This window comes from Micropterus salmoides, unplaced genomic scaffold, assembly GCF_014851395.1.
Source record: "Micropterus salmoides isolate LMB-PRFRI ecotype aquatic unplaced genomic scaffold, ASM1485139v1 Ms_hic_scaffold_13, whole genome shotgun sequence".
Lineage (NCBI taxonomy): Eukaryota > Metazoa > Chordata > Actinopteri > Centrarchiformes > Centrarchidae > Micropterus > Micropterus salmoides.
The window spans coordinates 29,864,064-29,881,439 of NW_024040374.1; the positions used below are offsets into that span (position 1 = coordinate 29,864,064).

A 17,376-nucleotide genomic window follows, 5' to 3' on the forward strand; every position below is an offset into this window, starting at 1 on the left:
TTTACTCTGTTATCATTCTTAGTATTATTCACATACAGGTCTGAAACAGACACATATGCAGAAACAGAACCCATATCAATAACACACAGAGAGATGTCAGAGTGAGGGGGCTACCACTCAGTGCGGCAGCCCAGGCAGTTGGGGATTGCTCAAGGCCGTGCCCAGGAGGTGAACTGGCGTCTCTCCAGCTACCAGTCCACACGCCACAATTCTGGTTCAAATGAACCGTGAGAAACAGGGGAGATTTTACACTTCTCACGATAAATTATGGCGACCTCCCCTCTGTCTGAGTCACGGGGTTGACAGATGTAAACAAACCCGGGGGAGTAGATTCATTCAGCTGTGAAAAGTCATTAGGTTGTTGCTATGTTTCAGTCACACGGAAAATCAAACTTACGATCACTCAGAAGATCCTTGTCCATTAGAGAGGGGGTGTTGAGTAGTCTGAAGCTGACGTTTTTGGGGGGATGACAAGTTGAAAACCATACGGATTGTATTGCTTTGGAGACGTTGATGTAAAAACTCCCTCGGGATCCACTGTGGATGTACTTCCGACGAGTATGACGAGCAAAATCCAGACAGCGATCCAACGCCGAGGGTGGATCAGACAGGTGGAGGCGTAATTGCAGAGGCTCAGCCGCTGTGTACTGGAGTACCGCTGTCATTGGATTCAGTATGAAAGACAGGGCAGTCCAGGAGAGCACAAAAACATGTTGTTAATCTACATTATTGCCAGCCAAACAGGCAGGGAAAGCAGCCAAGTGGGGAGCAGGATCCCGGTGGTACAGGTAAGCTAGTCCAAACAAATCCACCGTATAATCTAATCGTATGCCAATGTGGTCAGATCAGACTACAACTTTTCAACAGTCAGTGGAGACAGCGCGAGATCAGAGTCAGAGTGCATCAGTTAAAAATCAAGGACATCAGTTAAAATTGACTAAAAACCAGTAAAAGGGAGCCGGAGAGTAGCGGCAGCTAACCACGCCAGCGTTCACTCTCACAACTTCCCAGTTGTCCTCTCTCACGTGTGGCCGTGCTCAGCAGATAACTAGTACGTGTTACATAGGTAGGTTATAGGTAATGCAGGGAGGGGAATAACAGCAAGCTCAGCAGACGTTTCCCAAAAATTAAACATGGTCCACGAGTCCCGCACCTCGAGTTTGAGTCAAGTCTGAAGTCTTTTGAGGACGAGTCTCAAGTGTAGTAGAGTACAATATGGGATATTTTGTGAAATGTAGTAGAGCAGAAGAACAAAGTAGCATAAAATTGAAATACTCATTAAGAAAAATACTATACTTGAATTTAACACAGTACTTGATTAAATGGACTTACTTCCCTCCACTGTGAACTTGTGATACCCAGGAATCTAATGGAACGATCAAAAAGCACTTTGTCCTATTGGTATTTTTCCCTTTTTATCTGACATGCATGTTTATGAGGTAAATATTTATGAAAAAATGACAAGCAGGTATGACCAAAGTAACTGAAGATAGAGCAAAAACAAGCTAATGCCTTCTTAAACCTCCATCTACATTGGAGCCTATATAGTGCAGGGAGCTAAGCTGTGCATGTGTGTTTTGTTTCTATGTCTGCCCTCCAGATAGAATGGTTGCTGTTAAGTGCAGCGCCTGCCTGAACATATACACAAACACACACACACACACACACACACACACACACACACACACACACACACACCACAAAGAGGTCATACAGGCATTCTGCCTTTCTTTACCCTCTAATCTGAATAATATAACACGAGGAATAACATCACTGCTACCACCCATTTGCCCTTCATCATGATCTGTTGTGTCAGTGCACTTTTGGCCTTGTATTTTTATATAAGTGTCATTCTGCCAACCCCCCCCCCCCCTTCTCTTCCAATCCTTTTTACAAGCTGCACAAATAACATCTGGCACTTTGCCTGATCTCTAAGAATGTGATGATTAAGGCCAAGCGACAACCCTATTTCCTATTTCCCCTCTGCCCACCATGGCTGCAACCTTTCTCATAGAGAAAGCATTTTTATCAAAGCTTTTACACTTATGACAGGGCTCATCTCTATAAGTAAACACAAACTTCAGGGAAATCTGATAAAAATGACAAGGTATGTATTACAAAACTGACAGTACATCTGTTTAATACAAATTTATGTATTTTTTCAGTGTTATTATACAAATACCGCGGCCCTACACAGTCCACCCACACAGGTGTTTTAACTTATTTGGCTAGTTTAGACTCTCCTCATGACTCTGCGTGTGTGGGTGTGTACAATGGCTGAATAATTTATCGAAATTTTGGCCTACTGCCATTTTCAAATCACAGGAGGCACAGAATTTGTTAAAGGTGATATGTCAAAATATCATTTTAAATTAAATATTGTCTTGCTGCAGAGATGTCCTGTCCTATCCAAAATATTCTAGAGACTTAACAAAACATATTTGTTTGGTAGAGCCTTCCTTAAAAATCCTTAAAAATCACACCATAATCATTTAAATAGGTTTTTCAATAAAAATGACAATAACGAGTATCGCGAAGATATCGCTATTGCAAAAAGCGATTTTTTTTTTATTGTTCAGCCCTAGTGGGTACAGTCATCTCCCTCCTGCTCCTGTTTTGTTGCAACCATTAAGATAACTCATGTGTATGTCATTCTTAAAGCCACATTATGTTTGGTTACCTCATGCATAGCACAACTAAAGTGCAACACACACCAGCCTTGTCACATAGCAGAATGTTATGTTAATCTTGTCATTTGACTTTCGTGGCACACCCCTGACGTACCAGACAGACAGACCAGAAAAATGATGTGTCGATCCAGAGGAAGAGTATGATAAAACCACTGCTTTTATGTACATTTGACCCACGTCACCACTGGGAAATAAGACTGTGTTACAAAAGTCCTAAAACAACACAACAGTAGCAATCAGTACTTCCACCCTGTTGTTATACATAATGAAAGTAGAAGAAAGTAAACCTAGTATATTTGGATTGATTTGGCTGTTGCTTGATCAACATGTTCTCAGTCCCGACTCATCGGATATTCATGCTTGGTCAAGGGCCTTTGGCGTCACTTTTTAACGCCTTGGGTAGCCCTACATAGCAGCGCGTATGTGTGTTGCTGTGAGTCCTTCTGCAGAAGACTTGAATAAAATTCACAGAAAGACAAGTGTTTGCCTGAGCTGTTTATTTGAAAACTCGAATTGCCATCACAATTTGGCGTTGTCAGCTCATCACACGCGTGACACTCGGAGCTGTAGGTAAAACCGTGCACGGCTGGTGTCTGGGACTCTGGACTTTAAACCTCCCCTCCAAACTATGGGTGAGACGTTGAGGGCCCGAAGTCTGAGTGTCCGAGGCTCGCTCACTGCTGTGATCCATAAGAACCTGATGGCTGACAACACTCTCTTTTTGGTGAGTAGGCTATTCAAGTGAAACGATTCTCGCTACCAAACAGGGTGTACGTGACAGACGTGTCAACAGGTCGGGCCCGGGGCCGCTGTGTGAATCGACAAAGCTTTGGTGTAAAAGTACTATAGTACATTCCTTTAGGTCTGGGACCTAAATATAAAGTAAATATACAGTATTGTTGGATGCTGAATGTGTTTACTGCAGATGTGTGACTGAATTGCGAATGAAAAAAAATGAGTGAGATCTGAAACAGCCTTGAGTTAACAAATTGCGAATGAGGAAAAGAAAAAAAAAAACAGAACGTGTGTGAATGTTGAACAAAGGCTTTTGTAAAACAGATCAAGACATTTTTCAGTCTAAAAGCTTTTCCATGGTATGGAACATAAAGGGTTGTTAGAGAAAAACTCAAAATTACAGATCTGTTAACAATCTTTTCCCAAGCAGACGGCTTCAAGGTCCTTATAAGTGTAAGATAAAACAAACCTCCCAAATTTAAAACAAAAGGAGATTTCAAGCAAATTAATTCTAAAGTTAAATACCTAAAGAGAAGAGAGACATTTTACTACATTTGGGTAGTTTGGGATTTAAGAACTACACAAAGAAAATGGGTTCAACAGCAAAAAGGAACGAGATCCTCTGATATCTCCAGTAATGACTTCTCTTAATATTAATTACATGATTAACAACTATGGTAACCGAAGCACTGACCAACTGGACATTTGGGTAAAGGAGTGTGGCTTTCCAGTAACAGGCAGCTTCTGTCAGAAACTTTAAAGAGTAAGTTAAAAAAAAATGAAAATGAAAAGAGAAAATCTAGAACAGATTGGACAGCAGATTGTTTAAAGGAAGCACTTCTCAGGGACAGGAAAAAAGGCAGGGACAGCATCTCTAAACATTTCTGCATCTCAGTGTGTCAAACCAGGTCCTGATCTGGATCCAGTCTGTAGCAGACTCAGAAATCCACAGCACACACATAGAAGCAATAGGAGGAACCACCATTGAGACTGTGTCATCAATGGCACCAAGCCAGAAGTCAGGGACGTGGTGAAACACAACTGTGTGACCTGGGATTTTGGAAATCTTGAGAATGCTGAAAAACTGAAGCTTCCTCCAACAACAAAACAAAGAGTGAAAACACAGCTACAGACAGGCTGCAAATGGCACACCTTTCATTAGCACAGCATTGAAAAGTGCAGGAGAGTATATGAGGATTAATCTGAAACAACATTGTGCGTATCATCCGGCTAGCAGAGGTGCAGTTGAAAGAGAAAATGGCACATTGAAAAACAAGCTTGTGAAATGTTGTGAAGAAACAGGTTTAACATGGACAAAAGCTTTGCCAATCGTTTTAATGCACACGAGGAGCCAGACGAGGGGCAGAGGGGGTCTCAGTCCTTTTGAAGTCCTATTTGGCAGACCATTGAACACGGGGATTGGGCCGGTAAAAAGATAACTCCCTGACACTAGCCAATGTGAGGATGAAATGTTGAGATATTGTGTTAATTTGAAATTCACATGCAGGTCAAACAAGCCATCCCAAAGGCCGCAGAAAAGAAACTGCACGATGAACAGCTGTTTTAAAAAAAATTTTTTTATAGGAAAACTGAAGGCTGAAAACAAAAGGCCAGAAGAGAATGACATCAGAACCAAACTAATGTGATTTTATAGCACATTTTTTGCATTGTACTGGATTAATTATACCTGACACAAACTGTGAAACATGGCCCCTCTTAAGATGGCTCCATGTGGATCACTGATTCCTATTATCACCTCCACTAGGGCAATCCTCAACCCTGTCTCTCCCCCAGGCCACCTAACCATCTGCCTCTTCTCCTGCAAGACTGGGAAGACTCAGCTAAAGGTATGGGAGCAAGTAATCCTCAGAAAGATACAAGATCATGAGAATTCTCCCAAAGACACAAGGAAGGTGAGGTCTGTGGTGTCCTTTTACCAGCTCAAAATACCCAAGAGAATCTTAGGATGCTACAAAACGTTTTTAATCCATCATTTCTGGGCTGAGGCAAAACATGATTTTCCCTCTGTGGTTGTTAAGGCACTGCAGCTAAATAAGGTAAAACATGCTCTGATGGAGAAACAGCTTTGCACTTATAGTCACTATGCACAATGCTTTATCTCTGTTACCAGAGGGCATGTAACACAAAAAGTATGATGTTACATCCTTACAATACCAGTATTACAAATGGAAACTGTATAATGCTCTTGGTTTGTGTTTCCTAAAAAGTGGGTCAGGGACAAACCTGTTCTTGACCATAAAAGTACAAAACAAGCACGTTGACCAGAACTCTCTACTGCTCTATGCAGCATACAAAGTGACACAGCAACTTTTGGTAAAAATTGAGTTATACCACATATCTGACTTTGTGAAAAATTTGCATTATGAAGCATCATTATTGACATTCATGCTCATTGTGTGTGACTATCCCCAAAAATAGATATCTCGATTTTGTCAGACTCCGAAACCCCCTGCCTTAGACCAAACAAATTGACTTCTGACACAACTCTACAGATTTCTAAATGCTATTTTAGAACTGGAAGAATCTTCCACAGCCACCATTCAGTATTGTATTGAACTTTACCAACTTCCTTGTCTTCTAATAAGTCCTGTGGTGTGTCTAAACAATCCAGTAAAGGAATTCCCTAATGATTCTCAGTTCTGTGGTATAGCCATTTGTTATAGGATTCCCACAGAGGGAATTCAAGGTTGCTGGATATCATCACACTGACATTTGTCTGTGCAAACAAGCAGAATTTTGAGGGAAGGTTTTATACCACCAAATACTTTGTCCATGGCCCAAGCACGCTGTTACCAGTATAGATGTAAGTGGTATGTTTCCTTTTCTACCACACTACAGACCAACACCTGTGAGCAGACCACTGCCAGCCTGTCAGCCCAGTGGACAGGGGCAGCCCATTCAACCAGTGGGTTTAACAGATCTTCCGTGAGTCCAGAACAGTGTCTGGTTTTAACCTCCTCGGTGGTCAGTTCATTTAGTGTTGAACCTCGCTCCCTCAGTTTACCTGTGTTTATTGTTGCCTTACCTTGTTGGCTCGCTGTCTCCTTTTGAGGGAGTAGTTTTGAGTTGGTTTTCATTTGTCAATATTGAATACATACACTTTAGTTTGCACATAACCCTGACTTCCTGTCCTCTTTGTCCCGATTTTATTTCAAATATTGTTGCTCCTCCTCCCCCTGGACTTACCATCTGGAGGAACGTAACATTAATGTAGATTTGTATTTTTTTGTATTAAAATTGCGAATTTATACTTAAAATGATACTTCTGAACAACAGAGACTTCTCCTCCCTAAAAAAAATGATAAATGCCGAAAACCAACATGTGCTGAGGATCAAGTGACAAAGCCCTCTGGCTGCTAGACTGTTGTGTGATGTCTGTGAAGATTCTCAGTTATCCAGGTCATAGTTATTGAAAGAAGGTCTTCAACCAAGTCCACTGTTGTGTGTTGTGCGACTGTGGTGTATAACATATGTGCATTTGACGCACAATAGATAGATAGAGGATTAGTGACCTTTTAAGGGGAGAGTAGAGGTCAGTGGTTATGTGGAGACTCAGACTAATGGTCTGTGGTGCACTATGGTGTCTAACAGATGCCTACACTTATTCTATAGGACTGTGCCCTTATATGGATTGGTGCCTTAGTTTGCAGACTCAGACCCTTATATGGTATCTAACCCGGATCAAACTATTGCATCAGTGGTCAAATGATAAAACAATCGGATAGTGTTTTTTAGGGCTTACACCGAATAATCGAAGATTCGATGGACGGGGGCCTAATTCGACTGTCAATCTCGGGGTATATGGGGGTGCTCAACGTCGGATTTCACATAGAACTACCACTTTTCTCCCTATAAGTTAATATACAGCCTATTACAATATCCATTTTAACATTTAATGCTGTAAAACATGTAAAAAGAAAAAAACTTTCAATAAATGTTTTTGAAATGCATGAATTAATCCAAAATTGTAACCCTAACCCTGGGTCATCAGTACGTATGTGTAGGCATAGTGAGTGTGTGTGCAGTGGCAGAAGAGGAACACTTGCTGAAGAGACGGAGCCCCGGCTTCACCGGTTTGCCGAGTTGTTCGCACCTTGTGGGACTTTCGGATAATTTATCACCGTTGATGAACCACATAAAGAATATTATATTGTTTTTAAAGAGCTAGCTATGTGACCTGTGAGGAACTGCAACGTGCATGCAGGTTGTTGAGAGAGAGAGAGAGAGAGAGAGAGAGAGAGAGAAAAGCGTCTTCAAAAAGCCTCAGTTTAGCTGGAAATTTACAGTGTAAGTTGAATGAAGACTGCAGCTCTGCAGCTCAAGATTAAAGTGGAGCCACCATGTGTTACTTACTTGTACTTGAATAGGGCCTTTCACTCAAAGAACTTGCACACAAAGTCACATTCACACACTGATGCCAGAGGCTAAGGTGCCAACTGCTCATCAGAAATTAACATTCACACGCATTCAATTTGGGGACTGCAGAAGCCGGAGGATCAAACCGCAGATCTTCCGATTAGTGGGAAAACCACTCTACCTCCTGGGCTGCAGCCACAGGGTCAGATCATCAGTAAAAACAGCTAAGTGTGGACAGATGAGGCTACAGCTTTACAGGATTGTTTTGAGTGCACTGACTGGCACATGTTAAGAGAGGCCGCCATCTAGGAGAACCACATCAACCTTGAGGAATATACATTGTCAGTGTTGTTGAAGTGGTGATCACAAAGGCAATAAAATCAATCCCCAACCTGAAAGCCTGGATAAATAGAGAGGTGAGGACTCTTTACAGAGCCAAAAAAGCTGCCTTTTTGGACAGGTGATAAAGAAGCTTACAGCACTGCCAGAGTGAGACTGAAAGCTGGCATCATGGAGGTGAAGCGGAGACATCAGCAGAGACTGGAGAGAGACCTCAACACCAGCAACACCAAAGATATGTGGCAGGCCATCAAGAACATGAGGCCACATTACTAAATAAGCTTAACACCTTTTATGCTCGCTTTGATCTCCTCAACAAAGAGCCAGCTGTAAATTCTACTCCACCTCCAGAGGACCGGCCACTGTCAGTATCCACAGCAGATGTGAGGAGAGTCCTGATAACATCCCTGGCCGTGTACTAAAAACATGTTCCAGGCAGCTAGTTGATGTTATTACTGACCACCTGCTTCAAGACAGCCACCATCGTTCCTGTACCTAAAAAGTCTGCAGTGTCTAGTCTGAACGACGGCTCTCACCCCCATTCTGACGAAGAAACTGGTTCTGCAGCACCGAAAAGAACATCATCCCAGCCAGGCTGGACCCTCATCAGTTTGCTTTCAGAACCATCTCTACTGCTCTCCACTCAGCCCTCACACACCTTGAGAAAAACAACACCTACATCCAATCAGATATAGTGACTCTTGGAAAAAAAAGTCCACCTCTGTAAGGATTCTTTCAACAATGTTGTTGAACACTTATAATAACGATCTGAGCCTGTCAGTGACTTTATTTAGAGGTCACTGCTAAAATGAAGGATCTGTCTACTGAAAAAGAATTAGAGAAAAATGAGCTGCCAACCAGCAGCATTTTAGCTGAGCAATCACCATCCAGCAGGGATGGGATGGTCATGAAGGTTGCCTGCACAGTGGACATAACACCATATATACTGTAGCTGATACTGTGAATGCCTGCACGCGTGCGCGCGCACACACACACACACACACACACACACACACACACAAAAACTTTTTTTGCCTTCAGTTCTTCATACACCTGCAGTAGATCTGAATTGTGGGAAGTAGAGGGTTTCTAGCTCAAACACTGCAGCCATGTTTGTGGCTATTTAGGAGTAACAGCTAACTGCAGATATAATGGATATCCAACTGCTGAAAGGGAGGCTTTGATTGTGCTGCTCATGGTGCGATAAGATCTATAGACTGGGGCCACACACAGCACCACATCTTACAACCCTCTGTGTGTGTGTTTTATTTATATTAAAGGTACCCTGTGGAGTTTGTGACAACCAGTAGTGCTATGAAGAAATGTTTTCATAAGTAAGTCCCTGTTATTTTTGTTCTAGATCTAGTATATAATATACTGAAAGTAAGCAAATTAATACTCTGCATAATAATTAAAACATTTAGGAGGATTATATCAAGACTCGATCAGAAGGTAAGACACAGGAGGACAAGTTAGTTCTAACATGTTTAAATTTGCACTGAAATGCAGCCCCGGCTTGGACTTAGAACTGGTGCTAGAGTACATTCACAGCCCCACTTGTATACATTCAAAGTCAGACTCTGGATCATGCATACATCAAACAGGCATACACTACAGACAGAATGCTAGGAGTCTAAATACACAGACGGCACCCTGCTCACCAGAAGAAAAGCTTCTTTTGTGCAAATGTGGTGTTCTCTCTGCTTCACATCCTGCTCTCCCAAATTAAACTGCTTCTGTCTTCTCCTCCACTTTCGGCATTACTGAATAAAGTTCCCTTTGTTTGTTTATCTGGAGAGACAGTAGTCGGTTGAGCTACTATTGTCACTAACAGTTTGTTCTTAGAGTTTTGGCAGCGCAGTTCTCCTGCCAGGAGAACTAAGTGTAATTTCACACATATGAAGTGCGAAAGTAAGGACATACCAAATTGAAGTGGGTTCATTTAGAGCCGGGCCTCCATGAAAGATGATGAAAATGTCACTGTGCCTTATGTAATTTGTAAACTGTGACAGCCAGCCTACAGTGGCAATAGCTGTGGTGAGCTGGTGGCATTTATAAGAAATAAGAGTATTCCTCCTAAGAGTGAGGTTATTTTAAAAAGGTCTAATCTGTAATCTGAGATTGAAATCTTAATTAAGAAATGATTCTGAGAAGAAACGATACTATGATAACACAGGATCCATATTCAGCCGTGGATCCATCTTTTGTGTTTTTTTCCCTGCTGTTGACCTTCAGACGCCTTTTAGCTTTGCCTCATTTGAAGAACTGCCCGGAATGTGCAAAGTTGAAAATATACAGCGCTGAGTAGAAACTGGCTCATCTGTGGCTTTTTCTCAGCCTTTCTTCATTAGATCTGCTGTACTAAGAAACTGAAAGTAAAGACAGTAGTGATTGTTCCTGCACAGCCGGCTTTATCTCCAGTCAATATTAATAAATACTATGAGGTCACAGTCACAGCTAAAATGGATGGTGACCTGTTCATACTTCACTTAGCTAATGAACCTGCTAATTTGCTGCACCAGCTGAGTGACTGACTGAAATATAACAATAAAATAAAAAAGCAAGAGGTGCACCTCATGTTGTCATAAACCTTCCTAGAGTTAATGCTACATGAAATCTTTACTCTCATTTTGGTCGATATGAGGCCGGGGGGATAAAGATAAACTGGTCAGTGTTAGCTGAATTTAATCCCTCAAAGCTAAAGCATGAATTACTCAAAAGGGTCCATTTCATATTTAAGTTATTGTTAATCCAGCCTAAATATGAATGGATTGTGTTAACTTAGTGGCCATCTCCAAGAACTTAGATATTTCAGTCACTAAGTGGCCCGTAAAATTGGTAATGGGTAGAACTGAACTAGTCAACTATTGGCTTGACCTAACGACTAGCAGTGGAGTAGGAAAGTCTTTAGTCAGCAGCAGCCCTAACATCATTGAGCTATAGACAAAGCACTTTCAGGCATAATCAAGGCTGTCCTCACCCTACTTTAACAGGATTTTTAATTGAGTATAGGACTGCATTAGACTGTTAATACTGTTACAGTGTTATGAAACTTGGGAGACATGACTGCCACAGTGATATGCAGATTTTATTGGTAGAAGTAAATGATGTAGGTGGTCCTACCTTAGCAATGGTCACATGGAACTTGAAAAGTGGATCCAGAGTCTCTGGTGACTCAGCAGAAAACTGGGTCTCTGACAGGAAACTGGTGGCCTGAAAGTGAGAGAGAGAAGAACAAGCACACGTGTCACAAATGACACCCCAACATTATCTTTTTAATATCTGTCTCCTCTCCGGTCTTTTTAAGTCAAGTCATTCAGAAACAACAGTAAAGTAAGTAAAGTCTCAAGGGCCACTGAGCTGCCAGGACTTTTTGTCACACACAGTCCCAGACGCTGACACAAAGTCATGTAACGTTGCCTGCACGCACCAAAAAACTAACTCATTGTCACCTCAGCATACTTTGTAATATTCCAAAACTAAGCACCTCATTGTGACTTCATAGTCGCTTTGGTGCCGCTGTAGAGGAATAGTTTCTTCATGAAGTCATATTAAGTAGCAGACAGATAAAAACATCAAAGGCCTGAAAATCAAGAAATATCTGACAGCGTATCAACTAGTTTTAGACAGTAGCATTCTCATCCTGCCTGGTTGGTTGGAGTTTAGAGTCAGTAATGTGTGGAGTGTTAATTTTATGTTTAATATATAATCTACAATTTGAAAAAAATTCCATAAAGGGCAATAAAGGTTTCCATTCATTCATTTATAACTCATATATGAATTTCTGCGCCCTGCGATGGACTGGGATTGGCTACAGCCCCCCCGCGACCCTGTACTCAGGATAAGCGGGTGACAATGGATGGATGGATAGAATTTCTGCTTCCTGTAATTAAAGAGGAACGCTGCCAGACACCTATGTTTTGACTGGGCTGTTCCGTTTTCAGATTCATGTACTGATGCAGTCAGCAACTGTTGAATGGACATTTACATGTTTTGGTAAAAACAGTCATTATATTAATTCTAGTCTTGACATTGATATTAGTTCAAGAAATCTGGAAGTTGCAAGTTGAAAGCTCAAAAGCTAACAGTCCAACAGTCTTTTTGCAAATATGTCGTGATTTTTCAAACCGTAATGGATGATTCTGCAAAACCCTGAAATTCAATCATTGACAAAGTTTTTGGTTTAAATCAGCCAATATTTACAACAGTCTCATTTTTTATAATATCTGTGCATAACAAATATGGCATGGTTCTGGCTGGTGAAATATTATGTTTACAATTAATACAAATTTGTACATAAACTGTGGGTCTGTGACAGAACAATGTATTTTGAAGTCAGTTTTGCTACCTCCCATTTCATTCCCAGAGCGTTGGCATTGGAGGTAAAGTGTTGGGTGCGGAATGATTCTAGAAATACTGACATGAATTTTTCTGTAGGATTTAATTGTTTTAACAAAGTTGATAGTTCACATTTGTCAATTTCTGCTTGGAAGACTAAAAAGATTATCAGTGAAGTTAGAAAATGAGTATGAAGTATCCTGAGAGCCATGGGCGTTGCTACAAATGCATGATGTCAGTGCACCCTGTAGAAATGTTAAAATTTGAGTTGAACCTTCCCAGAGATCAACTAAGCAGAACTGTGATTAGCGGGGTGCACATCATGTACATAAATTGATACCCAAAGGTTCCTGAGTGCACGAGCTGCTTCTGTAGGCGTCAGGTTACTGGAAGAAAAACACTTCAAATTTAAATAGATAAACGCCTCAGCCAGGAAAATAAGCTAAAACGTGGGACGTACCTTATCAACTATCTCAACCAGTCAATATGGCACCCGCAGTGTGGGCACATATGGGGAATAGATGTTTTACTTAATAATTCACATATTTACCCATTTTAAGAAGGCACAAGCAGAAAGTTTTATGAAGCCTTTTTGTGTGCTGCCTCTGAATAAATATGTGAATTATTGAGCGCAACATCTGCCTCAAAATATGCCCCTGTTGTGGATGTCAAGCTGAATATGTGTAGCGTTCCCCAAAAAGAAGCCTCACTGCCTACACCCAGAAGAGAAGAATTAAAATCAAACACATGGTTACATCTGTGGTGCACTCTCTAAAAGCCATGGCTCCGAGTGCTGTTTGAACCCCGGAGATTTCTGCAGCTGTCTGTGTCTGCGGTCAAGCTGTGTTTCTCTGCAACTACTTGTAGAGATGAGTGGTTTGACATCAGCACCGTGATGATGCAGATACCCACATACATGTAGACAAATGTGGTAAAAAGACGAGTGGTGGGCCAATGACACACACACACACACACACACACACACACACACACACAAAACCAGAGGTATGCAGCTGTCATAACTCATTACTCACTTTAAAGCAAAATTGTAATTATTCATCTTTGAGAGCAGCAATTGATTACGTCACTGTTACTCTACTGATATATTATTACCCAGAGACCCATAGTTAGAAATCTTGACATAAACATTAATCTGACATTTTGAATATTAAGTCTGGCTAACATTGAAGCCCTTGTTAATCCACTTGGCCATGCTGAACAATGATCTAATATTTAGTTTTTAGCTGCCTTTTATGAACACAATTTCCCATAAACAGTAGACGACACATGTTAAACATCATCAGACAGCTATGTAAGCTATCAAATCAATCTTTGTTAACAAAGATGACAAAGGGTTCAACTTCTCAGTGCTGCAGTAGCCATTCATTCATCTTAGAATCTGGATATAAACCCCAGGAACATGTTTCACTTATTCAGAAAGATTGATAAAAGGCATGCTTAATGGGACATTGCAGATTGAGTTACAGAAGCAAGAGGAAAATCAGCCAGCCCGGGGGTGACTTCAGGACTCTCAAAGGTCACTGTGCACTTATTTCTGTGAAAGATCAGGGAAAATGAAAAGCACAGAAGGAACGGGAAACAGCAACGAAGTACCATCAACTCTAACATCATGTTATTTTAAGCAGTTGTAATGTCAATGAAAATGTTTATAGTGACAAGGTTAAAACAATTTGAAAGTTTGGTGTTATAGTGATGAAAGTACAGAGAATTATCACCTGAATCTGCTGGATGTGTTGTTGTGTAGTTACACAATAAAACGAACGCATGCCAATAAACCCCACCACCTCCACACTACAGATCCATGCATGGAAAGCTGAACTCAACTTCACGGCATTTCACAGGGATTGTTTAATTTTTTAAAAACAAAACCTAGGCTATTAAAATAATTAGAAAGATGCTGTAATTCCATAAAAATACTACCAATGAAAAACAGATAGCTACAATCCAAAATGTTGCTAAATGCAAGCACATACATGCTATACATAAACACTGCAGATCCTCCACCTGCTGATTCTCCTCCCTCAGTATATTACAGTACCATTAGCCATGGATATGCCGGGCTGAGCAGCAGGCCAAATCAAGCAAACTGTTCTGTACTTCACAGGGCCAGGATGAAGGGTCTTGGAGAGCTAAAGCCCTAAAACAAAGAGAGAGAGATCGCCAGGATCAAAGATACCAGAGTTTCATTCACTTTGTACTGAGAGCCCTTTGTAACGCCCCCCTATCTACTCCTCACTTCATCTTTCCTCCTAAACAAGGTTCACTGGTTTGCACTAAAAAGAGAAAGTCAAAACGCTTCCACCCTAAGGACAGCACCAGCACAGGTGAGTGATGTATAATACATTTATATAATGGTTAGCACTGTCACCACACAGGAAAAGGTCTTGGACCCTAAATGGCTGAGTGGAGTTTACATGTTCTCCCTGTGTTTGTACAGGCTTCCTCTGGGTACTATCGGTTCCTGCTGCCGTACCCAGTCAGTTAAAATAACTAGAGTCAGGAAATTGGAGAAGACAACATGTCCCTTTAGACAAAGGAATATAGGTTGCAGGAGTAAGCGTCCCTTTTAAGGGCTATCCAATCCCTGTACATCCAAAGCAAGAGCTGTGACGGATTCTCTGCAGTAAGTCGGACTTGTTCCAGGTGGAGGTCGGCCTCCGCCAGGGCTGCACTTTGTCACCAATCATGTTTGTGATATTCCTGCACAGGATATCTAGGCGTAGCTGAGGTGGGGAGGAGATCTGTGGGCCGGGAATCTCATCACTGCTTTTTTGAAAATGATGTGGTCCCGATGGCATCATCGGTCCAGAACCTTCAGCCCTCACTGTATTGGTTCGCAACCGAGCGTGGAGTGGCCGGGATGGGGATTAGCACCTCTAAGTGCTCACTCCGGGTAGGGAATGAGTTCGTTTTGCATTCACTTTACTGCACCGTTGTGACGAAAAGAGAGCTGAGCCGGAAAGCATAGCTCTTGACCTACAGTCACGAGGGCTGAGTCATGACCAAAAGAACTATATCGCGGGCACAAGCGGCCGGAATCGGTTTTCTCAGGCGTGTGGCTGGCCTCTACCTTAGTGATAGGGCGAGAAGCCAAGTCACAGTGAGGAACTCGGAGTAGACTTCAGTCAAGTGAGTTCCGTTATAGACTTCCGTCATGTGACTTTTGTGACGTCCTTCACATGACCTACGTAATGTACTTATTTAAACACAAACCACAACATTAGTTTTTGTTGCCTAAACCAAACTTCTACCGCTAACAAGCACGTGTTTATTTTCATGTGATGTAGGTCACATGACTTACGTATCATAGTTAATGCTCGTATGTGTCATTCTGGGAGGCATGTGACATAGGTCACATCACATTTGGTAGGCAGGGACAAACGCCACCACTAGCCCCTAGTGGCTAATTTGGGAAACGCTCATAATGGTCGTATTGGGAGGCATGGATTAAATGACCTATGTTGTTGTTTAGGTTGGAGGACATGTTGTTTTGTGCCTCATCTCAAGTCAAAGCACAATTGATATATTTTTAGGCCAGCCTTTGAATGCGTCAGTACTAAACTGACTTTGTTTTTGAGGCCTACCGCGTAATCTCGTAAGTTATAGCACGCTATTTTTTTGTGTTTTATCTAGCCAACAGAATTAGAAGACTAGCTGAAGAAGTTAGTGTAGTCAGAGATATTTTATTTGACAAAGCCAACTTGTCACCCAAAAGCTCGTAACCGCAGCTGTACCTGAGCAGACGGAGCCCACCCACCTTTTGAAAGAAACTTTCTAGAAGAAGCCTACTCTGTGTTCTAACACGACAAAGTGTCGAACAGAAGAAACTTGAATCCAGCATCCTCCTGACTGTGCCTTTCTTGTCTTGGCCCCGATTTCCGCCGTCAGCCCTGAAACAGGACTGCCGGACCTGCACTCCAGGAGTCACCTTCCACTGCATGGCGCTTGCATGGCAGCATGAGCTCTGCACACAACGCTGGAAAACCAGCTGGAGCTTCTCTTCTCTGCCAGCACTTCAAAACAATAGGCTGAACCATGGTTTCAGAGAAGTTAAGTGCCCTAGTGTTACGTTAGTACCTTTCCGTTGTGTTTCACCATTAGATCACAACATCACTAAACTATTGCCGATAAGATCAGGTTTATTTCTTCACAATATCTGCATGTTTGTTTATTTTTCTTGTTAATCCTTCATTTAATAATTTATTAGGTATTTATGTAGCAATGAATAAATACCCTCATTTAATCAGAAAGAAGCTGTCAGTGTGTTTTCTTTTAAGCAGAGTACAAGGTCAGTCTATCAAAAGAATTTAATCCTTCTGAAGAGACTAATCAAATTAATAATCAAGTTCTAATTAATTCAGTTTAATTTCCCTGTTATTAACAGGGCAACATAGTCTTTATTGAAGTAGTGCTTCTCCTACATATTGTAAACCGGAGACTCTAAATTGTCTGTAGGTGTCTGGAAGTACACATCTTGCCCATATCTTTTCTGAGACAGGATGGTGGATGGATGAATTTAATCTGCTGTGAAAAAAGGATAGTGGACTCTATGTTGTACAGATCATAAAAGCTCTGTGTGATGAATCTGTGACTTTGGGCTGAATAAATCAAACTTGCATGACTTCAGTCAACCCTGTGCTTTGACCTCTGATGAAACTGTCTTTTTGTAGAAGACCATATGTAGATTACATGCAAATGCTGTTCTAGACTAAGGTTGAAACAGAGAAAATGCTATTCAAATCAACTGCAACAACTGCTGGCACGAAAGCATGGTAGCAGAAACACTCCCTCTCTCTTGCACACAAACAACCACACACAAAAACATTCAATGCTGGCATTTCTGATACACATCAACGGTGCCTCTTGAGCATGAAGG

General features: G+C 41.5%; 1 protein-coding gene across 1 annotated transcript in view; it reads right to left on the bottom strand.

Moving 5' to 3' along the window:
• Positions 1 to 17,376, bottom strand: part of LOC119901248 (inactive N-acetylated-alpha-linked acidic dipeptidase-like protein 2) — a 755,283-nt gene that overhangs the window by 80,811 nt on the left and 657,096 nt on the right. The window contains exon 14 of the mRNA XM_038716832.1: positions 11,265 to 11,354. Within this exon, the coding sequence (XP_038572760.1) occupies positions 11,265 to 11,354 (90 nt within the window). The remainder of the gene's footprint in view (positions 1 to 11,264; positions 11,355 to 17,376) is intronic.